General features: G+C 40.9%; 1 protein-coding gene across 6 annotated transcripts; it reads right to left on the bottom strand.

The window, feature by feature from the left end:
- Nucleotides 1-460: 460 nt before the first annotated feature.
- Nucleotides 461-20,886, bottom strand: mapk10 (mitogen-activated protein kinase 10). 6 transcript variants are annotated; one of them, XM_061071842.1, is made up of 13 exons: nucleotides 20,818-20,886; nucleotides 19,066-19,235; nucleotides 14,489-14,618; nucleotides 13,995-14,053; nucleotides 13,386-13,524; nucleotides 12,495-12,660; nucleotides 11,931-12,002; nucleotides 7,944-8,126; nucleotides 5,633-5,757; nucleotides 4,827-4,853; nucleotides 3,814-3,877; nucleotides 3,366-3,443; nucleotides 461-603 (listed from the first exon to the last, which is right to left on the bottom strand). In XM_061071842.1, the coding sequence occupies exons 1-13, from the start codon at nucleotides 20,881-20,883 to the stop codon at nucleotides 461-463; spliced, it is 1,422 nt and encodes a 473-aa protein (XP_060927825.1). In that variant the 5' UTR covers nucleotides 20,884-20,886. The 6 variants fall into 6 exon arrangements, with proteins under 6 accessions (XP_060927825.1, XP_060927783.1, XP_060927791.1 ...); XM_061071800.1 differs by lacking the exon at nucleotides 4,827-4,853 and having other exon boundaries at nucleotides 20,818-20,883; XM_061071808.1 differs by lacking the exons at nucleotides 4,827-4,853; nucleotides 11,931-12,002 and adding an exon at nucleotides 8,920-8,991 and having other exon boundaries at nucleotides 20,818-20,883.
- Between the last annotated feature and the right edge of the window lie 2,583 nt (nucleotides 20,887-23,469).

Raw genomic sequence — 23,469 nt, 5'->3', positions numbered from 1 at the left:
ACATAAGGGCCGGGGGGGGATGGGGTTTGTTTTGTACAGTAGCGATGAGCACAATGGGCAGCCCACCTTGCCACAATGACTGGAGAATAAATGCTTTTGTAAGGAGTTGAGAGACCAGCAGCCAGCCAATCGGCACTCTGCACTTTGAAGATGCCAGTGGAAGCGTTTCGTCGTTTTGTTTCTGATGCCACATACAAGATATTTGGGTAATATAAGCAAAGCAACTAGAGAATCATTAACATACACCTCAGCTCATTTACTTCAGTTTAAATACCACTGCTGTTTTTGAATGACAATGCACAGGCTTTTAGATTTCATCACATCAGATCCCGTAACTTTTTTGCTCTTAATATATTTACTTAATATACTTTTCTCTTTTTTTTACTGTTTCTTTTTTTCATTCCCATCGCTGGGTTCTTCACCTCCGGAAGAACGTGGGGTTGCGCAGGCAGGCGGCTAGTCACCTGCAACACCCCAGGGGTCCTGCGGAGGTCTCCAAGCTGCTGTCAGTGTCTGAGGCCAGGGTCTGGTCGGTGGACATGGAGGAGATGTCGTTGATGGAGGAGGAGTGAGGGAGACTCTCGCTGCTGTTCACGGCTGCACCTGTGCTGAGGGAATCAACAGCAGCGGGGGGTTAAAACGTAAAAGAGTCCCGGACGAAGACGCGAGCAGACATGCAGCCAGGGGGGGGGGGGGCACACAGAGGGTAGATAGAGTGAGAGGAATGATCACATACATTGGGTACAAATGAGTTTGTTCAACAGCTGTGGGACAAGATAATCACATGTGAGTCTATATGAGACATTAATGAAGGTTTGGGTCCAGTGGGGTCCTCAGGGAAGATCATCAAAAGCTGTAGAGCAAAGACTGGATGTAAAGATGGACGACACGTCTCCTGCTCCTCCCACTTTCCTTAAATGAAGCCAATATATTGCAAATACGAACGATAAACACGATAAACGCCAGAGTCAGCTGTCAATCATTATGTTTTATCGGGTTTTTATAGCATAAAATAAATGATTAAATCCTAAAGTTGAAAAATAGAACATAGAACTATCTGAAGCGTCAAAAAACATCTTTGAAAAAATGTATTTATTGTGTGCTTTAACTTTTTAGTTTGGCTCATGCCCCTTCAACTAACATGGAGTAGGCTGGTTTTATGATCTATACTGCAGCCAGCCACCAGGGGGGCGATCAAGACACTTCGGCTTCACTTTTAGGGAGCACTCATGTCGTCCATCTTTACGATCTATGCTTGAGCATTTGAGTATGTGGTTGTTGGAATAAGTTATACAAGCGTCTTATAGTTTATCTTGAACTTGTATTCAGCAGTCAAGTATTATTAAAGGATTACAGGATCTGCGATGGTTGGACATAGTGGAAAGCACTTCAATGGGTTTATATCTTTTTTTGTGCTGAGGGCAGTCTTTCTTCTTTAATACACCAATCCAATTTACCGATATCGATCTCCTTTCAAAGTCGGGATGGAAGCAGCCGGCATGCCCGGCAGTGAACTTTTTTGAACTCTTATTAATTCAGCCTGTGAGCTGTGGGACGAGCAGACGAGGCTGTAAATCTCCGTCTCAAACAAGAAGGATCAGAAGGTGTAAAACGAATCGCACAGTTCATCCTCCCCGGGTTTGGATGGATCTTTCATTATATGCTTAGAGAACGGATTCTGCTCTTCCCAATAAATCTACGAAGACATTTAAAGACAAACATGGAGGGACTGCTTTCCACAGGAGTTGTGGGTTGAAAGAGCAAAGCCAGAAGTATGAGAATATACAGGTATTTAAAATATGAGCATAACAACCGTCCCCTCATTGGCCCAGAGGGCACGTGCAGTGTTTGTGTCTGTTCCCTGTGGTCATGGCTTTATGGAGGCTGGGGGCATTTCAGCTGACCCACAATAAAGCAGACAGTAATTCAGGTTTAGTGGCTGGCATCAGTTCCAACAGTCTCTGCTTTACAGTGTTACATCATAAATATCTGTTAAAATGGCCATGCAGGAGGAGAATAATGACCTCCACATGAACCACAGTCAAAATTACTGAGACAAAACATTAATTAAGGCTTAAAATCATAACTTAATTAATAGTTATCTTAGAACAAATGATCAAAAACTATGATGTGGGATTATAACTTCTATTGTTCTATTGTGTGTAATAATGATGGAAGGGCATTAACTCTCCTACACCCCAGCACACAGGACATGGTGTGCGTGTGCGTGTGTGTATGTGTGTGTGTGTGTGTGTGTGTGTGTGTGTGTGTGTGTGTGTGTGTGTGTGTGTGTGTGTGTCGTCTGCAGCTCCTATGCTGCTACACTCGGCATCAGACACCGGGCCTATACCCATCTGCTTGATTACAAGTGGACGGAGGGAGAAGAAAGATTTACCGAGGTTATGTTTTAATCAGTGTTTGTTTGATTGGTAGCAGGATTATACAAAAACTATATACTGATTTCCCTGAAACTTGGTGGATGTGATCAAGAGCATTGACATTTTTCATTGATTTCTGAGAGAATAATTCATGGATCTTGATGAAATGAATTTTTCAGTGTGTGCAATTTGGTGTAGATCCGATAAAAATCCGGATCTGGTGAATTTAAATATGGTTTCATAAGGGGACTGTTGGCCCTAGGTGGAGGTTAGCACTCTCTGTGTCCATCTAGTTCCCTTAATATTTCACTTTGAGAAAAGCAACACAACATTGTTCAAATGCTGTTGGGTATAAGTTGTCTGACCTGTTGTTTTAAAGGTCAGCTGCGTGAGGTCAGGGCATTTTTAAGGCACTTTCATTTTTAACCTCTCACACATCCCGCCATCACCTCTAATGAACAGCAGGTAGCGCTGTTGTCTCTGCAGGATGTTATTTGTTTCTCATCTTCTAAATTGACCCGTTATTTGTTCTTTAGTGAAGAAAAGATGCCGCTTTGATGAAGAAATAACAGCAATCCACGTGCCTCCATACTGCCTCTCTGTGGCCAACTATGAAAACTGCATCTCCTTCGAGGTCATTTGCAGAGAAGTGTAAATGTGAGCTGCAGTTTCCCTGTGATGGATCCCATCGGACCCAAACCTTAACACATGACACGTTTCATACATATATACACATACACAATCCATCGAATATTCTGTCATAAGAGGCAATATTAGCAGTTATTATCAATTAGCTGTCGGAAAGTTTCCTTTAACGAGCACACAGAACGACACCACTGAACTGAACGACATTTAACTTGAGATGCAAGAGACGGGCACACATGGTCAACAGCACAATGGGTTACTCTATTTACAAAGGGGGGGAAACTCCAGTGAGATTATAGTAGATTCACTTACAGAGCGATTAGGGTTATGCACTGAGAGTACCTGAAGGTGAAGGCTGTCCCTTCACTACGCCATTCTTCGTTCTCTCCTCAAAGTTCATCACCTCTTTGTAGATGAGTTCTAGAAGGGAGCAGAGTTACGAGAGGGAGGGTCAACGAAACAAATAAGACTATATTCAATTCTTCATATCCTACAACAGAAGGTGCAGTGAGGCTGTAATGGGGCTTTAAGGCCTAAGGAAAATGTACACAGAGGATAACTTTAATGTAAGTATTTTACTTTCTTTTGGTCATTTATATAATTATATTCATTTTATTTGATATATTTGTATTCTTTTTTTTGTGATACATTCTCAGAACATACACACTAGAGTACATACAGCTCATGTACAGAATTTCCTCATTTTACCAGACTGTTTCATTTACTTTTGGTAATTTCTACAACTATATATATCATATTATTAATAGTATTATTAACTAATGATTCTCACCTTTCCATTCATCAATGGAGTGTTCTCTTTCATCCAGCGCCTTGTCATAGATCGCAGGTGGAGGCTGAGGGGGAGAGAGTGAAAGAGGGAGAGAGAGAGAGCGACAGAGAGAGAGAGAGAGAGAGAGAGAGAGAGAGAGAGAGAGAGACTGCATTTTAGTGACAGTTTAGCAAATTAACCCCATCAACAATATTAATTCAGTATAAAATGAATGTGTCTGTTATCACTGAATACTAGAATACCCATTTAAATAAAAGATCCAATATCATAGAGCTTTAGATGAAATTAGTGATAAATCAATACAAATATGGGTATGAAAAAAATGTCTGAACATAAGAAATATATCTATCAATGTAATTTTACACTTCATGAAGTTTTGTTTTTTTTGTCCTCGATGCAAATTACACATCACAATGTTTCAGAGCTTTACAATCAGGGTTGAACACCGGACACAGACACTGAGGTAAGAGCATGAACAGCAAGAGGTTTGTCATTTCATCTAATGGCACAGAAATATGTTGGCTGGTGTTCAGACAGCCTCCTCTTATCACTCATTCACAGAGGTGTAGAATCATAATCCTCCTCCTCCTCCTCCTCCTCCTCCTCCTCCTCCTCCTCCTCCTCCTCCTCCTCCTCTTCCTCACAAATATAAATGACATTTACAGGTCAGCGTCCGGCAGCCACAGCAGGACAGAGGTGAGACTCGTGTCGTCCAAGAGTTATCACTTCTCAACTTAATATCTTAAACCTGATTCATATGCAGCCTCGGAGATGAATGAACACAAGCATAACAGCAGCTGCACCCATTTTACCTGCAGCATTACAGGTAAGGACATTTTCATATGATGATAATATATGTTCTCTACTGTCAGTAATGCATTAATATATCATATTATGAATTAATTTTGATTTATAAATGTTTTCCCCAGCCTTCACAAACAAAAGACCGATAGAGTCATTTTTCTTTCTTTCTTTTCTCTCCTTCCTTCTCGATGTTGGCAGTTGTTATTTACCATGGATATTTGGATGAGATCTCTGGCCTTCATCAGCATGAGGTGACATTAGAGAAGGGGAAACAGCAGAAAACGGGGTTTCATTCACAGCCATATTATACAGACCACATCAACTCTGATAGTAATATCATTCATTGGAAACATCCCCAGTACGAGCAACAACACAACTTAAGATGGGTACAGTCATAACAACTTTCCATAAAAGATTCATAACTTCAATGGAGGTGTATGTGGCCAGTAAGGCTAACCAGTAAGGCTTTGCTTTGAAAAAAATACAAATAAATGCATCACCTGCTCATGCACTCAACAGTGTGGTATCTGTGAAACTGAATCCAGCTGGAGATGGCTTTTTTATTTCCCAATCTCACTGTCAGCACTTACTAATGAGGCGCTGATGAAAAAGTTCACAGAATACACCAGAGACACCACCTCTCCTTACGTTAGAGTCACTCTATTACACCGTAGCTGTAAAAATATGTATCTAAAAAAACTTCTCACTAGAGGAAAAGTTCCAAAAAAAGATTTAAAGAAGAAAAACTCTTAAATGGGATAGAAGATTTAAATGAGATGTCGACAAAAACATTTAAAACACACTCACAAACTAACAGATTTTCACTGTTACAGAACACACTGAAGTTTAACATTTATATTTGTTTTTTGTAAATCACGACTTGCTTTTTATGAAACCAAATTCAATCTTCATTTATGTTCAGAGATAATCAGAAGACAGAAGAAGATTGCCGTCCAATCACAGGCACAGGATCGAGGTTGTAAACAATGTACATTTCTGCCAAAAGCCTACTCACCGCTTCCACCTCAGCCGGGTCGTACCACACGTTGATGTAGGGGTGCTGTAATGCCTCGTCCACAGATATCCGTTTAGCCGGGTCGATGATCAACATCTTAGACAGCAGGTCTCTGGCCTGGCTGGCTGTGATTTGAAAAAGGAGAGGAAAGAAAAAACAACAACATCTGGTTGATTTTCTGAGGCAAGGAAAACTATTCCTCTGTATTTCGCTAATGTACCGGAGGGGGATTTAAAACATAATAAAGCAGGAAGGGAGGAGAGATAGATGGAGAGAGCAGGGATTAAAAGAGAATAATGAACATCTGCAGCTTGTCAAATGAAACTAGGCCTTCACTGCAACTCAGTCACGTGTCAGAGCTTTGGGGGAAAAAAGAGTATTACGACTTTATTTTGACTATTTGATATTGTGGATTATGTGTGGGTACGATTTAAAGTGTGCACAGACAAATATATATATATATATATATATATATATATATATATATATATATACTGTGATTTTGATAGCTGGTCAATTGTATTAGTATTACTTTAAGGAAAACGCACAAAAGTATATTTGTCTTGTTGGAAATAGAGACGAGTCATCAGTTTCAACTCAGACGAACCTCGCAATTGTCATTCACGTAAATGTGATTATGCACCCACTGATTCTTAATACACATTTGAAAACCCCTCTTTGTATTTGTAAAGCTCTGCACACATTTTACACATTTACAAATCTGACTATGCCCACAAGGATTTAGATAAAGTTACAACTCTTCACACACAAACAAATAATATTGCTGGATTATTAGCCCTAAGAAATTAGAATCGGGGTCTTTTGCCAGCAGCATTAATACAAACATAGGAAACAGTATCTCTATTTTGACTCTTCTGTGCATTATGAATAATTGCAATCTACAACTCTACAACTATTCTCCACACAAACTTCAAATGACCTGCCACCACTGGCATATTTCTATATGTCTTTAGTATCTTTTTTATGGCTTTGGCTTCTCAACGTCAAAAAATGCGCCCTCAGCATCACCAGTGGTTCAGTCGGTCAGTGTCTATCCCCCGCAGGACTTCTTGGACTGATCCGAAATCTAAAACCCTCCAGCTTCCCACACCATCCCTCTCCAACACGCTGACCTTCACTATAAATATCTCTGCAGCAGCAGCAGCAGTGGAGTGAAGACACTGTATTAAGAGCAGATAAAGAAAGATGAGCCCTGGTGAGACCTGCTGCATTTTGCCTCAGAATCAACACATCAATAAGAGAAGGAAGGTGAATCTGTAAAACGACTCTTCTATCACTGTCCTCCCTGCGTTTTCCTCCTCAGCATCGTCTGCTTTCTCCTGCAGTTAGAAATAACCAAAGCCCAGAGAATGTCAGACTGGAACACTGCCTGTCACGGTACGAGACATAAAACAAGGCAGCACTTCACCCCGGCCTCACACTCTCTCTGCTTCTCTCTCTTCTCTGGGTTTCCTCCAACCCTGTCACTTCAGCAGGTAGCTGCTGGAATACAAAAGTGATTCATGAGGAATTTCACCCGGCAGCAGCTTTGATGTGAGAGTGAGGCGACATGAAAGGCATATTTTGCTTCATTTCATTGAAGAGACCTTCCCCCCTTTTTAAAATAAGAGCCTGGAAAGACACTGCTCAGGCAAGAGGAACGAGAGAAAAGAGGAACGAGAGAAAAGACATCTTAACATTTAACGTGCGACGGAGGGAATAGATAGAATTCTCAGAAAGGCTCCCTGAACAAAAGTGTTTTATTTCAGTGTAACGTGAAGGTCCAAAGGCAGAACATACCTGTCAGCACATTACAGTTACATTATACCTTTATTTATAATAAGTTATCTCCTGTTGCATATACTGTATTATTGTATCACCTGTCATGATTTAATTTGTTGGACTTGTTGTGTTTATGAACTTTGACATTTTTGTTTTCCACGTGTTGTTTTTTTGGGGGGATTTATAACGATTTATATATTTTTTGGCACATTGCGTTCTTTATTTCCCGTTTTACTTTGAACCTTTTCTGTTCCTTGCATGTCTCTCTCACTTCACTTCCTGTCTTTGTTGGCTTTCCCGCCTATTCTGATGACTCGCTCCAACATTTCACCTGTGTCTGGTTAGTGTGTGAATTGAATCCCTGCTTCCACTTCCTCCTTGCCAGTTCATCTATGAGTGTGTGTTTCCAAACGTTGACCTAAAAGTTTAGATTTTAAATAAACAGTCAAATGAAGGACATATATAGAACATGGTCGCTGTGATCGGATCACTTGCAGCCGCTCCACTGTGCAGAGCCACGGTTCCTCACCTTTGAGTTTGTTGTGCTCGGAGTCGGCCGGGAAGAGGCAGTCGGGGAAGAGCTTGGGGAAGGTGAGGCCTGCGTACTTTGGCCGGTTCTCCACGTAGTTCCTCACCGTGGGCTGAAGCTTCTTCATGAACTCTGCTGCGGGCGTGCCCAGCTGCTCGATCACCTTGTTCCACTGGTCAATGTCTGATGTGGCGGGTCAAGATTAAGGGTAATATACACACATGGAATATGCAGCATCCTGTATACTACACACACACTATTTGTGTTTAGGACAGGTAAAAAAAAAAGGATTATCTTTCATTTCCTCATTGAAGGTAGGCCTGATTATATTTGGCGTTGTGATGGCAGAAAAAAATAACAAGTAAAAAAATGGTTATAGACTATAATCACTAAATGTATCAACAAGTGGTTGATTTCATACTATTTAAAACAATAAGAAACATTGATGTGAAAAAGGCAGAAGTTTTCCAAAATAGCCAATAACAATAAACTTTAATATCTGTGTTTTGTGTTTATAATACATTTTCCTGAGTCGGCTTTTGTTTCTCCTTGTCGATAGACAAATATTTCCTCTTACTCCTCCACACGCTCCAAATCAACCCCCCCGCTCCCTCCCCATGTTCTCACACAGAGTGCCAGTGGAGGTAGTCGGCTGCCAGGCCAACCACAGATCCCCATTACTTCATCTTGCTGGAACGCCACACTCTTCCACCTCCTTTTTGTCTCCATTGCACATTGGCCGCGATCCACTGCTTAGGTTTTTTTTTCCTTCCGCGAAGGCTCTTATTCATGGCTCTTTAGCAAGTTGCTGGGTTCACTGGTGCCAGTGCCAAAAAAGCATGACTGTTGAGCTGTGATATTGGTGTTTTGAGTTCGAGCCTCGTGCAGCCGAGCATAACAAGCTCTCAAGTAGGTTTTCGTGGTGGTTTACATGTGCAGCGGTTAGTGAAGGAGCGGCAGGAGGTCAGAAGGATACGGTCAGTCCCAGGGAACAGCACTGTCCCTCTTATCACCTCTCCAAAGATGCAGCCCACTGACCACATGTCCACTGGGGACACACACATGAACACACACACATGGATATGGACAACACGAACACACTAGCTCTACCTACATCTTCCAACCTCCAAGAAGACCTGTATCCCTACTGCATTCACATATAAATTTAGGTTATATATTTAAAGCTGTAATATTGTGCCACAGGCCGAACGAGTCAAAAATACTACCAGAATGTTTTTTCCTGTGAATTCTCAACACACTTTTGAACTTATGATAGTCAGCTTCCTCTGCAGCATGACAATATGCACTACATGCCATCATGTCATCTGTGCCACAAACGGAATACGCCTCCATTTCCCTCGCCATCACTCCACTTACAGCACTGTGCTTAATGGCCATCGAACACCCGGTCCCCCTGAGGCTCGCTGTGCGGTGACCTGTGTAGAAACACTGCTATTCTCTATCATCGGTTTACAGACGCCCGGGAAGGTGCAGAGAACTTCGGCCGCGTCGATTCCTCAGGTCGAAAAAGTCTATGAAGTAAATTAAGATTAGTAGTAAGGCAGGAGGGTATCAGTCCCAAAGTGATCTATAAGCAGATAAGAAAAGTGTGTGTGTGCGACCGCTTGTCATTGATCTACAGTAAGAGCGGAGGAAGTGGAGGCCATTGTGAGAGCAGAGACAGGAGCAGAGATATTGCGGCAGAGCTCATTGCAGGGGTTTCACGGTCCTCCAGAGCGTTAATCTTTGGGGGACGACTGCAAGTTCAGGGATGTGGAGGTCATTAGATAAAAGCACCTGCAGTCCCAAGGATGCTGTGTCTCTCACTTCTTATGTGTGATGCTACAAAACTATGAGAAAGGATAGAGGTGGTGACATTACATATTTCTGTTACTGTCAACAAATCCCACGGAGAAACCGAAACTTGACAATCTACCGTCAGCCTATATATTCAAGATGGAGAGTATTTATGGCAGCAGGATGGTGCTTGTGGGAGTGACTCAAAACCAACTACAGTTCCAATGTTCATCATAATAAAAGATCATGTCACCCAGTGCAATGGTGTGACCATAGACCAGATACAAAGATGGACGACTTGACTGCTGCCCAAAAGTGAAGCCAATGCGTCTCGATTACCACCTGTATGACAGAAGTGTTTTTTTCCTGTCATACATGGTTGCCTCAAAAGTTATAGCCTATCTATCTACTTATCTATCTATCTATCTATCTATCTATCTATCTATCTATCTATCTATCTATCTATCTATCTATCTATCTATCTATCTATCTATCTATCTATCTATCTATCTATCTATCTATCTATCTATCTATCTATCTATCTATCTATCTATCTATCTATCTATCTATCTATCTATCTATCTATCTATCTATCTATCTCTCTATCTCTCTCTCTATCTATCTATCTATCTATCTATCTATCTGTAATAATATTACAGCTATCTATCCATCTATCCATTTATCTATCTATCTATCTATCTATCTATCTATCTATCTATCTATCTATCTATCTATCTATCTATCTATCTATCTATCTATCTATCTATCTATCTATCTATCTATCTATCTATCTATCTATCTATCTATCTATCTATCTATCTATCTATCTATCTATCTATCTATCTATCTATCTATCTATCTAACAAACTATCTATCTATCATCTATCAATCAATCAATCATCTTTCTATCTATCTATCTATCTATCTATCTATCTATCTATCTATCTATCTATCTATCTATCTATCTATCTATCTATCTATCTATCTATCTATCTATCTATCTATCTATCTATCTATCTATCTATCTATCTATCTATCTATCTATCTATCTATCTATCTATCTATCTATCTATCTATCTATCTATCTATCTATCTATCTATCTATCTATCTATCTATCTATCTATCTATCTATCTATCTATCTATCTATCTATCTATCTACCTACCTACCTACCTACCTACCTACCTACCTACCTACCTACCTATCTATCTATCTATCTATCTATCTATCTATCTATCTATCTATCTATCTATCTATCTATCTATCTATCTATCTATCTATCTATCTATCTATCTATCTATCTATCTATCTATCTATCTATCTATCTATCTATCTATCTATCTATCTATCTATCTATCTATCTATCTATCTATCATCTATCTATCTCTCTATCTATCTATCTATCCTAGTTTTGATACTTCCCAATCATCATAGTTTTAGCACTAACCTGCTGTTGCATGTCAGTGTCTAACATTTGAGAGCTTTCCTCACTTTGCCAAATGAGCTTGACTATGCAGATGCTCAACATGAATACACCAGCTACTCATTATTTATTCATGGAGAGCTTACTAACTGCGTCCGACTCACACATGGGGACACCCTGGGATAGCAGGATGTGCTTCACGTGTGCACAAAATGTGCACAAACCCAGGGTGGGGGTCTGTTAATCTGAACCCATCCTACTGAGAGAAAGTCATCATGGGGGGTTGCGACTGCAGCTCGCTCACTGCAGGAGAACCCACCAGGTAGCTCTGCACAAACACCGCAAATAGAACGCACTTAAATATTCAGACACACAGACGGAGAGAGGGAGAGAGGGAGAAGACTTCATCTCGTTAAAATGGGAGACTGAAGGAAGCTTTAGATTCAGACACAGTGACAAGAGAGCGGAAATGTGTTGTGATGTTATTGCCGGTTGTATTAAAAGTGTTAAAAGGGGATCTGTTGGATACAGACAGATGTGTTATGAAGCCAGACAGATGTGAGTGTGGTTTAGTTCACCTCAGTAACATACAGAGAACACCGGGCCCGGCAGGAAATGACCATCAAATACCGTGTTGCACTTGGCATTTAATCTTTCCAGCTATTGCTACTTAAATCTTTACCCAGGAACTTTAAAGACGAAATGAACTTTTCATCAAATAAATAGTGTTACCATCTATTAACGTTGCTCTGTGTCAACAAGGATACAGTCCCGGCCGGGGAAAAGGATTTTGTGGCGAACCATTTCTCCCATAATGCACCCCACCGACCATATATCCACTGCACGCACAGAGGTGAGGGAGGAAAAGAAAAGAGAGAGGAAAGAGAAGGTTAGTGACACATCCAGCTCTCTGAGAAAACACTGATTAGAAAGTAGCTGTTATTTGGTGAGAGGGAAATAATTAATGAGGTCTGTTACATAGGCGTCAATATGACTATAAGTAGAGGACGAGCAGAAAATACAGAAAGGAGAAGATCCAACCAGTGGCTGAAAAATCAAACCCCTGGAGTCGACTGGTTCCCATTAATGGAAGAAATATGGATTTATGTCTTTGTGAAGTTTGACTTGACCAGAATGGTTTTTAAGGTTTTATAATCAATGCAATAGGCAAAAGTCCCATTAAGACAAAGCAGTTACTTCAGAACTACAACTACAAGATGTTGTTTCATTGCCATATGAGAGTGCAGTCTTTTAGTGATAGAGATATATTAGAACACTGTTTAGTTTCTATGACCGGAATTTGTTTCATGCAAGCTCACACAAACTCTCACCATTCTCTTTGTATCCCATGCCCAGGATAACCTCTGGGGCTCTGTAGTATCTAGTCACCACATAGGGGGTCATCATGAAGCTCGTGCCCGCGGTCCTCGCCAGACCGAAGTCCAAGATCTTCAAGGTGCAGTCTGACTTCACCACTATATTGCTTGGTTTGAGATCCTGGAGAGGTGAGAAACACGAACATGAGGAACTATATGTACTTCTGTGATTTACAAATATTCACTGTTCATTTTTCTGGTACGTCTGACAGGTTTATCATGTCATTTTGCGACGGTCTGAGGAAGTAGAGACATATCAGATATGTAACTACACTGCGATATTCACCACGACTGAAAGGGTGAAACTGGAAGAGAGCAATGGTCTAGATACATAGATTTGGGTTTATAAGTAATATAAAAAGACTAAAAGCAGAAGTCAGTCCATTTAGCACAGAGACTGCAAACAAGGGGAAACCATTCGCCTGACTTTATCTGAATGTAACAAAACTCTCCAGCTCCTCTCAGGCTTAATTGATGTGCAGTATGCAATTTGATTTGTCAATACAACAGTTCTGTTCTATTGGAGTGTTGTGTGTGGAACTATTTGTTGCTGTACCTTTTGAAAGAGTCAGAATAGCGGTTTCCTCTCATGAAATAGTATGTTAGTTATATAAGAATATAGGGATTCCATGAAACTGTAAATAGTGATTTATTTTTTTGTAACACATGCTACAGTCAAATTTAATGCATCGTGTCCAGGACTCCTGGCTACCCACCTGGTGCCAGATGTTTCCTCTGCACCACCAGGGGCGCCCTCACCTGCGTTAAGGTGATTCTTATTCATGCATCACAGATGTATCAGACAGGAGTTAAACCCGAAAACCGGAGGTGTGTTTAGGTTCTTACCCTGTGAATAATGCCAGCTGAGTGCAGATGTTTGATACCACACAGCATCTGATAGAGCAGGTAGGACATTCGCTCATGGTCAAGCTCCATCTGTATTACCTGGCACAGGTTGGCATCCATCAGCTCCATTGCTAGGTACCTGAGGAAAGGGGTTCGGCAGGTTGAGTGACTGGTGAGCTATGTGGTGAATTGTGTACCAAGCTAGTTTAACAAAAAACATTGGTGAGGCAGCTTTTTGAGTTTAGGCTCCAAGCTTAAAAAGTACCTGAGGACCTTAGTGCAGCCAGAAGTGCTGAAATCTTTCACCACAGACCTATATAGTTTATCGACGTAATTTTATTGCATCTATACAAAAATCCACAAAAAGAATCCAGAATTTGTCTGGCATGAATCCCTGTAGCTTGTTCTAAAAGTGAACACACTCTCATTCATCATTCAGTCTGGGAACAGGATATCTCAGGCTGCTTCAGATTACACAGTCACAGTCACACACTCCAGCGGTTATGTCAGGTGCGAAGGAGTAATAATTTCAGTTTTTTTGTCTCTGTCATGTGATCAGATCTTTTTCTTGCCAATGCAATCATGTGAAGAAATGTTGATCATACTCACACATCCTGGAAGTCCTCTAATGATTTCTGTGGCGTGGAGACATTTAGTAAACTGATGATCTGCAGGAGAGGGGAGAAAATGGAGAGGATCAACACACAGTGCTCACAAGCAATTAGAGTTAAAGCGGAGGGACTGTGGGTGAAAGTTGGTGACGACCCCGATGAAGGACACTGCTGAGCGAGAGAAGCGAGGAAGTGAGATGGAACAAAAGAGAAGGGGATAAGTGTGGAGACAGAAGAAATGAGCGCAGACTGCGGGACGGTAGATTACATTGGTGCCTTGAAGTGCTCTCTGTTTCCCTCTCATGCCAGTTCCCTACATTTCCAGAGGCACTGGAATTTAGTCACAACATTTGCAGTCGCTCATCTCCATTTTGTAGCGCTGGGATTTATCAGGGACCCAAAATAGACGCTGGCTGGGGTGCAGATAAAAAGTGGGTTTTCTGTCTGACAATAGATGCATCCCCGTCCTTCCCTGCTTCCTTGGGGACTTACATTTTTGTGATTGACGCATTTCATGAGCACCAACTCCCGGTAAGCCCTCTTTGCGTGGGTCTGGTTCTGGAAGGGTCGGCTCAGCTTCTTGATGGCTACATTTCTGTCCAGAACAGCGTCGTAACCCGCACTGCAGGAGAAGAGGACAAAAGAAAAAACACAGAACAGTTGAGCAACTTCCTCTGGTATTCATGGCTGGATGATTCACTCTGTGTGATTGCCTGTCACTCTGACAATCCACGGTGAATGTCATTGGTCACAAAGACAAGAAGATGATTTGTCACATAACCAGCGAACAGATGACTTTGTTTAGAGCTCAATTTTATCTGTAAAATGCTTTGTTTCCTCGGTCGTAGGAATAGAGCGGATCAGTGAGCGCCTTCTTTTAGTGTAGCTCTGGTTCTGCCGATAAATTTCAAGTTCATTTTCTACACTGACATTTTCAGAATATCTACAAGAGTTTTAAGCCTGGAACGACCAGCTACGAGCTGAACCGTGACAAATAAAACACGATTTAGTGGTAAACGCAAAACACTAACGTGATTTTCACAGTTGTGGTCAGCATTTCCATGGTAACGGCAAGCTCCACCACACAGAGACGTCACTAATTACACCTGAGGATTGTTGGCTTTGTAGTATTTCTCCTTCGCATCTTGATTAAAACGTGACTTTCAAAATTTCAAAAATGGGAACTATAATATTACTTATAAAAGTGGAAGAAAGTTGGAATAACGGTAGGTTATCCTGTTCTTTTCATTTTGTCGACAGTTGGTGAATTCAGTACAAGAATGCGAATCATCATATTTCCCAAAATCCTGAACTTTAATTACACTGCTACACTGCTGATGCTACAACACAAACCTTAATCACAAATATTTGCCTAGTAACAAAACAAAAAAAGTGCAAAACAGTGAAACAAAAGTTTTACGCTGATGGTTTCTCTTCCCACAAAGTGGTTCAACCTTAAGTAGAGGTCATTACAGCAGAGTGAGTTCTCTGCTGGCTCAACAAAAACCCCTGAGAACCTCTGGGATTCAGGCCCTTTGAGTAGATTTAAGTTGCTTTTCAATGAAGAGCAGTACACAGACGAGAAAGACCTGCTATGAAAGTGCCACGCGCTTCACATTTTCAGCTTCATCTCAGCCTGTGTGTTCTCTGACAGATTCTCCAGTCACGGGGCTGCAAATGGAGTTCCAGGGCATCTGTGTGCCGCCTCATTGCAACCGTAATCAAGACGATGCCGTGCGTGGGTTCGTGGACGGCTGAGTGGGATGTGCAGCGGTTCGTCGTGTAGAGACTGCAGGCCGGGGATGATGTGTGACCATGGAAACAGCGGGGCCTTCAGGAAAGCATTGATCCAATAGGGATTTCAGTCAGTCATCACTTCTAGCTGAGTGAAAGATGATGTCATGACCAGCTAAACTACTTAAAGCCCTCATCCTCTCCTAAGATGTGGAGTGGACGCTCATCCCGACTGAGCGCGGTCAGAGGGCAGAGTTCTGCACAGATTGAGACGTTTGTGGGCGACGTAGAGTTTTAGCTGCAGCAGTGTTGCAGGTTTTACCCTGGCTACCATGTTGTCAGGCTTTACAGAGGCAGGGTTGATCGCTTAGGAACAGCAGATTTCCTACTGAGTGTAAATTGTTATAGATACTGTTCTGTATCATGTGATTTAGTTATCAAGGAATTATGCTGCAGATCATGCATTTTAAGCAGGTCACTAATTATTCTATCATCATTAATCCATTTTTTCCACCATATCGTTTTGTTATTTGTGGCTTTAGGTCTATAGTCAGAGGGACATTATACCAGTTTTCCTGTGGTCTGGTTGTAGTAATACCGTGACCATGTGACACACCAGATGACAGCTGTGCAGCGAGCCAAGCGACACACACCAGAGCAGGTTAAATTAGATCTGCACCGTCTCTCTGCCATCCATCCCGACAGTATCCTTCAAACGGGCACGGCCCCAGCATTAGCAGTTCCAGCAGCACCCAAGCTCCTTTGCATGTGCACAAAATCGCTTCGGCGCGGAAGGGGAGAAGCGCCGAGGGCACGGGACGCCAAGGAAGGACAACGGAACGGGGCAAGTGAAGGGCAGGGAGGGGGGGGTCTGCAGTGGGGAGAGCCAGTGAATCTTCAAACACTATATAAGAGACACTTGCAATTAACTTGCCTCATCCCAGGGAGGGTCTCCGGGGGAGCGTATATCAACTCAGTGACACGGCATTAACATGAATATAACTTATAGATCTGTTTGACAAAGAGTGGAGGACACATTCCTTCAAGTGGAGCCTTGGCAGCGGTTCCACTGCGTTCTGACAGGGCAGGCATGAGATGAATTACAATGAATACCAACTCCATGCAATCTGGATTAAGTATTCACTTAAGTCCCCATCCTGTTAGGACGCTATGGCCGACACGTCCACATTCTGAACAACAGATGTGTCATCAACTCGGCGTGCCCGAGAGGATATCAACCCAATCAATTCAAATATTATGAAAGGCCAGACACTTTACTTATACAGCAAGAAGTATCACAGAAATGACAAATGTAATTTTTGATGGTTACTTTCAGCCCCTGTACTACTGATACTTTTATCTAACTTTCATTATTTGTGTGAATACTATTATTATTAATCTTGTTTTCCCGTACGTTTTTTAACATATGCTACTTGCAGTGATGCCGGTAACGCATTACTCTAATCTGACCACTTTTTTCAGTAACGAGTAATCTAACGCGTTACTATTTCCAAACCAGTAATCAGATTAAAGTTACTCGTCCAAGTCACTGTGCGTTACTATTTTGTCTACTTTTTGTTACTTTTATTATCATCTACACGAACATGTGCACTTCTCGCTCTTACTCCGTCACTCGCACACATCAACAACCCTTCACTTCCTCATTGACCCCCGATCCCCAACACAACCAGCCAATGAGGGCCTGACATCCCCAACAACGCCATCCTATTGGTCCAAACAGTCACATGTCCCACCCGACCCCTTCACTGACCCTCAAGATATCGGAACGCTCCTTCAACACAGTGTTTTACTGAACATACGTCAAATCCAAACATAACATAAACAAACATAAACCCAGTCCGTTACAATATATTTGATTTTCTTCTTGCGTCTCTGGGAGTGAGGTCATGTAGCCTATGCAAAAATTAAGTTGAATCGCCCTTGTTTCGTGCCATAATAAACAAGATCCCTACTACTGTCAATGCTGGGCTGCCTCACAGAACAGCTTTTTGTAAAACCACTCCTTGCTTCTCTAATGCTGTGAACAACAGGTACAATGTTTATAAAAACATGTATTTTTTCAGGAAATAGTTTTTAAGTTAAACTTAAAATGTCAGGAGATACATTATACGTTGTTGTTGTTGTGTACATTACTGTTAAAAATGCACTTCTAATAAAGTGAGTGTTGGCAAAACCGGTTGTCATTTTTATGTTGAGGCGGCGGGGGTGTTGTCGGCAGCTGCTGAATTTTACTAATAAAGTAACTTGTAATCTAACTTAGTTACTTTTAAAATCAAGTAATCCTTAAAGTAACTAAGTTACTTTTAAAATCACGTAATCTGTAAAGTAACTAAGTTACTTTTTCAAAGTAACTGTGGCAACACTGGCTACTTGTGACTTACTACTTGAGATTGTTTTACACCACTCACTCAAGCCCATCACTTGGGGATGTCCTGCTCCTACTGTAATATATATACATATATCCTTATAAAGGTCTATTTTATTCAAATTTATTCTCTTTTTATTCTATTTTAACTGTGTTTATTCTTGAGCTATAATACCTAAATTTCCACCATGGGGATTAATAAAAATGTATATATCTTTCATACAGAAGTAGCACTTATCTTTCATTTTCGAACGTGTGCTGACATTTTCCTTATTTTGTTTTGGTATAACAAATATATTGTTATTTTATTACTTTGTGATACAGCTAGACCTTAATTATTTCTAAGGATTTTAATTATGTCTATATTCCCATTAACACGTGACTTAAAAAAAAATAAGTCTCACGTCTAAGATTGAATGATAATTCCATTGATTTACATTGATTGGCTGTTTTTAAAAGACCTTCTGGGGGAACCTGCACTTGTTCACCTTTACAAGATTAAAGCCCAATGAATTGTTTCTACATCCACAACCTTTTCAATCTTTAATGTTGAGCCGATTTATCCCTTTGCCACTTTGCTCAGCTCACGGTTTCTGTGGAGATGAGTCACATGGTTTCCCCGCTGTGCTTTCGAATGTTATGATGAAACCACACCAGAGAACAGAAAACTTGATTTCCCCACTGCCGAATCAACAGCATTAATCATGGAAACGTCACATGGTTTTCTGTAATTAAGTCGATCTATTTAACACTCCTTCGCTGAAAAACAACGAGCCGCGTTTCACCTCCAGTAATTATCCCCCACAGCAATAAACTACAAGGCAATTAGTGAAACGACTAACAACTTAATGAGATAATCATGCATTAAAGACAACATAAAAAAACAATTCAAATAGCTTAATATGATATTAAACAGGACATAAAGGAAATGCATGGTTGCAGTACTTACCAGACAATTCCCTGAGCCCCGGAGCCGATGGGCTTTAAATTCTGGTAACGTTTTAAAACTGTGAAGGTGGAGTCTCCCACTTCCACACTGTAGAACTGGTTATCCACTTTAGTTTTGCTCATGTTGTAATGCTTGGCGATATATGACACATCCACTTGTTTTCCAAAACCCTGCAGAAAGCAAACAACAGAGAAACAAACACGATGGGGGTTATTTATGTGTTTGCTGACCTGGAAAAGTGAGAAAGAATCTGTGAGAACATCAACAACTCTTAAAATAAAATGGCTTTCGGATGTACGCTGAGGCCTGGACACTTTCCTGAAACCTTCCGAATGGAATGTAAAGTGAGAATGTAAGTGTCCGAGTCAGTCGCTCTGGAAATTATCTGTAAAATTTCCGAGTAAGCCCATATGAGAATACAGCAGGAAAACCTCTGGAAATTCCCAGCAGTTCAAAATTTCTTAGAATGAACATGAGGTTCCATATACGTAGAAAACACCAATGAAGATGTAATCTAGGAAAGACAACGAGATTCAAGAGCATTTGCCGTTAAGGGTTGATGCCAGTGTCAATGTGGCGTCTAACCTGGACCATGTCCTGCTGCGTTCATTATAGCTAAAAGTTAGGAAAATGTCCAGACCAAATTTTGTTGAGTGCATATCTGAAAACAGTTAGTGTAACATTCATAAAGTAAATGTTATCTTATATACCTCCACCAAGGATTTCATGTTTTCTACTTTATCTGTTCGGCAGGATAACCAAAAAACTGATTTCAGGGAATCTCAGTTGAAATCTAGTCGATTTAAATGTGGTTTCCTAAGGGGACTCTGGAGCCTTGGTGGAGGTGTCACTCTACTGACTGGAAACACTTTTAACATGAGTAGTACTGTTGAGTTGACACAATTCTTTCCATGCATAAATATAAAGTATTTTAAAGCCATTTAGTGTCATTCATGCCACTAATTTCTTTACTCTCTTAACTAGATATTCATACATTAACGGGCAGAGAAGGGAGGAGTGGCACAAAATGATGACACAACAAAAATATCACTTAATTACAGACTGGGTGATTACAACACAGCTCACAGACAGAACAAACAGAGTAATATCACTGTGTGTGACTGAAGGCCACGGGTTCCCACAAATTGAATCTATGTGATGTAACTTAAATATAACATGGCAGTGAAGTCGCTTCTACTGTGCAGCCAGCAATAGCAGTAGTGGCTGTGAGACGGCCAGCTCCACGTGCACACAACTCCTGCCAAGCGACTTAATAAGTTCTGGGTACATTGAAATAGCCTGTAGCGTTAGCCTGTAGCAAAACACACAGTCCTCCCAGCCAGGCCTGTGATGTAGACTGCAGAGTTTATGAAATGACTTCCCCGCGGGAGATTCGCATTTACGCCGCCACATCTCGAGAGGAGACGAGCGATTAAAGGAAGACACTTTGCCTTTTCGTCCTGTGCAGGGATCTCAGTCACAGCTAAATGGAAAACAAGCTCTAACTGAAATATTTTTAGCTTTGCTATAGTCTAGACAAAATTTTCCTTGAGATATTTACACCCCAGCGTCTACTCCCAAGTGGAAACCTTTTTGCAATAAAACATTTAACAGGATTTTATTCTCCTTTTTGCTGATGTTTAAAAAAAGGCTTGCACAACAGTGAATATTACAACACAGACTACAGAGCAATGAAGGGAGAAACGTAAGGGAATGTATACTGTACCTTTTTTACCTGTAACGAACACACACCTGACAAAAGGCTATCTTCACATCCAGGATTGGTTCGCTGCAGTTATATAAGAAATGTCTGCTCATAAATACCTGGAAGACAAACAGAGGAGAGTGGGAATCAGAGAGGGGTGTGTGTGGTGTCGGCTTCAGTAACAGGAAGTAACAGTAGATGAGTTGCAACTTTTTTAAATTGTGTATGATGGGAACTGAATTGACCACACAAATTCAATGTACTATTGTCTGGATGAATCACAATACATGTAATATACAATACATCAGTTTAATTTATCACTGTTTTCTTTTGTCAATGTGTCTGTCATTAGGAGGGATATATAAAATGTGCAAGATGAACATCTCTTGTCTTCGTACTCCCTTGTAAATGCAATGTGTTGATTTTATCCCCTTATTTGACATGTTACTACTTTTATTATTGCTTTCAGCTTGATTGTATTCGCCCTGTAAAGGAGTTTGCTATTTTTTCTTCTTTGATCATGTCTGTCTGTTAATGTTTGTTCTTATAGCATCAAATAACTAATTAAAACCACACTTAGTGTAAAATAAACACTTGAGCACACATCAGTGTGATAAGAAATATACCCACAATCCCAGAGACCATGTTTTCATTGTACTTTTTATTCGGTCCATGTCCCGTCCACTTACATGGAGGAGGTGTGGTTAATGACCAGGTGCCGATCGAGACACTTTTGGTTATGTCGTCCATCTTTTACTATACAATCTAAAATGCTGCAGTTTATCTAATTAACTTGTGAGCTTGCAAGCGAATCAGGGTCCAGACGTATGCTAAGCTAACCAGCCGCTGTCTGCAGCTAATGACAATATATCTCAAAACAAGTTTTTGAAAACCTGTGAGTTTTTAAACAAGTGTATATTTACCTCTTTAGTGTTTATTGACTATTCATGGTAATCAAAGAAATATGAGTTTTAGAACTTGCACATTTATGAATTATTCAATCTTAGCAGCACCAATCCATATAAAAATAAAACAGTAATAAACCAACATAATAAACATTTCACTAAACTGCACTCCCACTTTATTACTTTGACAATGAATTCCTAACCTCTCTGACCTTCAAGGGACATATGAGCTTATTTCGAGACTGCAGAGATAATTTACTCAATTTTAACAGCTTATATTTTACTAGCGCTGTCATACATAAAAACAAGCTTTCAAATAGCCAGTGCCATTAGAGATGCCATTTGCATAAAAAGCGGTGTAGCAATTTTTTGGGCAAATGACTGCTTTCGCTGTTAGGGAGCAGCTAATGGTTTAACTTGATTTAATTTAAATTTGCCCATTTTATGGAGCTTTGTTTTTGTTGATAGGTCCAAAACACGAGGGAGGAAGAAGAAGGAGAGAACGACAGAGGCTTCCCGCATTAAGCTGAAAGCCGGGCTGCAGCTCTCGCCCACGGTGCCTCTGCCTTCAGTGCTTTTCCAGGTACTGAAGCCTCCGATGTGCTAATGATCATGTCTTTTGAATAAAATAACACGTGGCATTAAAATAACAGGACTTTTTCTTTTTTTTTCTGGCTCAGTTCGAATGGGACTGTGGTAACGATGTCCCTGACACGAAGGATGTGGAGTGCTCTCAGGGTGAACATGTAGGACTTCCTGGACACCAGCCTTTAGCTCCAGCAATGATTTAATGATGCCACAGTTAAAGCTTCAGTGTCCCTGCCATCTCCAAAGGAAGCAGGGCGGCTTTAAATAAGAGATGAAGGACACAACGGCAAAAGATTTCCAGTTTGACCTATTTCGGCCTGACCTTTTTACTTTAGACCCATGCAGAGTGACAGCACAAAGTGATGGTGGATATTCGTACTGTGGCTGCGTTTGCATGAGCCATAACATTGTGTGTCATAAACAGGCATTCACATCCGGGCCTATATTCCCGGAAGAACCCCGATAATGAATACCCATCAGAGATCAAGAGTTAAAAGAGGGACGACTGAGAGATGGACTGCCTGATGAATTAAGAATCAGATCAAATGAACAGTAAAGTGGAAGGAAACAAGGAGACGGTGTTTTCAGATGGGATTTCTGCACGTGATCCATACATCATGTATAATCCCTCTAGGGATAGTCGTTTCTGTATGTGTCCCATGACTAACACCACCGGCACCACATTAACCTGCACAATATTTGCGGTTAATCCAACAAGTCAACGCCGAAACGAGCAGACCACCTCTGGCTGGCCGTGTGTGCGATGCTCTAATCTTTAGCCATCTGTGTACATTAGATATTAGACCTCTCGAATGGCCGAGATGTTTGTCTTGCAGCAGTATGTATGCTGTAATAATTCAAACACCACCTGGATCCTCTGTGAATCTGATACCAGGCTGTGAGGGGGAGTAGTAGCTTCCATTTAGTGCTTCATGTGGTAACAATGGTTAAAACATGTTTTTCTCTTTAGTTCTCAGCAGAATCAACCAAAACTACTGCACGGATGTCCTATTGAATTGTAACTGAGCCATGTTTTCTGATGGAATGAGCCTTTTTCACAGCAGGATCAACAGATTAGCATCAAAATAAGAAATGTGGGAAGTCATAAATATGGATTTAAACCAATACCTGGTTAAATTCACAGAGTAAAAATGGTGACAAATAAATAAAAAGTGGATAAGAGTGGTGAATCTAATTCTGCGACAG

The sequence above is a fragment of the Limanda limanda genome, chromosome 1 (genome assembly GCF_963576545.1).
Source record: "Limanda limanda chromosome 1, fLimLim1.1, whole genome shotgun sequence".
Classification (NCBI taxonomy): domain Eukaryota; kingdom Metazoa; phylum Chordata; class Actinopteri; order Pleuronectiformes; family Pleuronectidae; genus Limanda; species Limanda limanda.
The sequence above is the reverse complement of the archived record's forward strand: the minus strand, read 5'-3'. Positions and strand labels throughout refer to the sequence as shown.

Excerpts from the sequence above, each read along its gene's own strand:
- mapk10 (XM_061071842.1), bottom strand. The coding sequence starts at position 20,883 with ATGAGCAGACATTTCTTATATAACTGCAGCGAACCAATCCTGGATGTG. Across the intron at positions 14,054-14,488 it reads AATGCGTCAATCACAAAAAT|ATCATCAGTTTACTAAATGT; the intron begins GTAAGTCCCCAA and ends CCTCTCCTGCAG. Across the intron at positions 604-3,365 it reads GGGACAGCCTTCACCTTCAG|GTGCAGCCGTGAACAGCAGC; the intron begins GTACTCTCAGTG and ends CCCTCAGCACAG.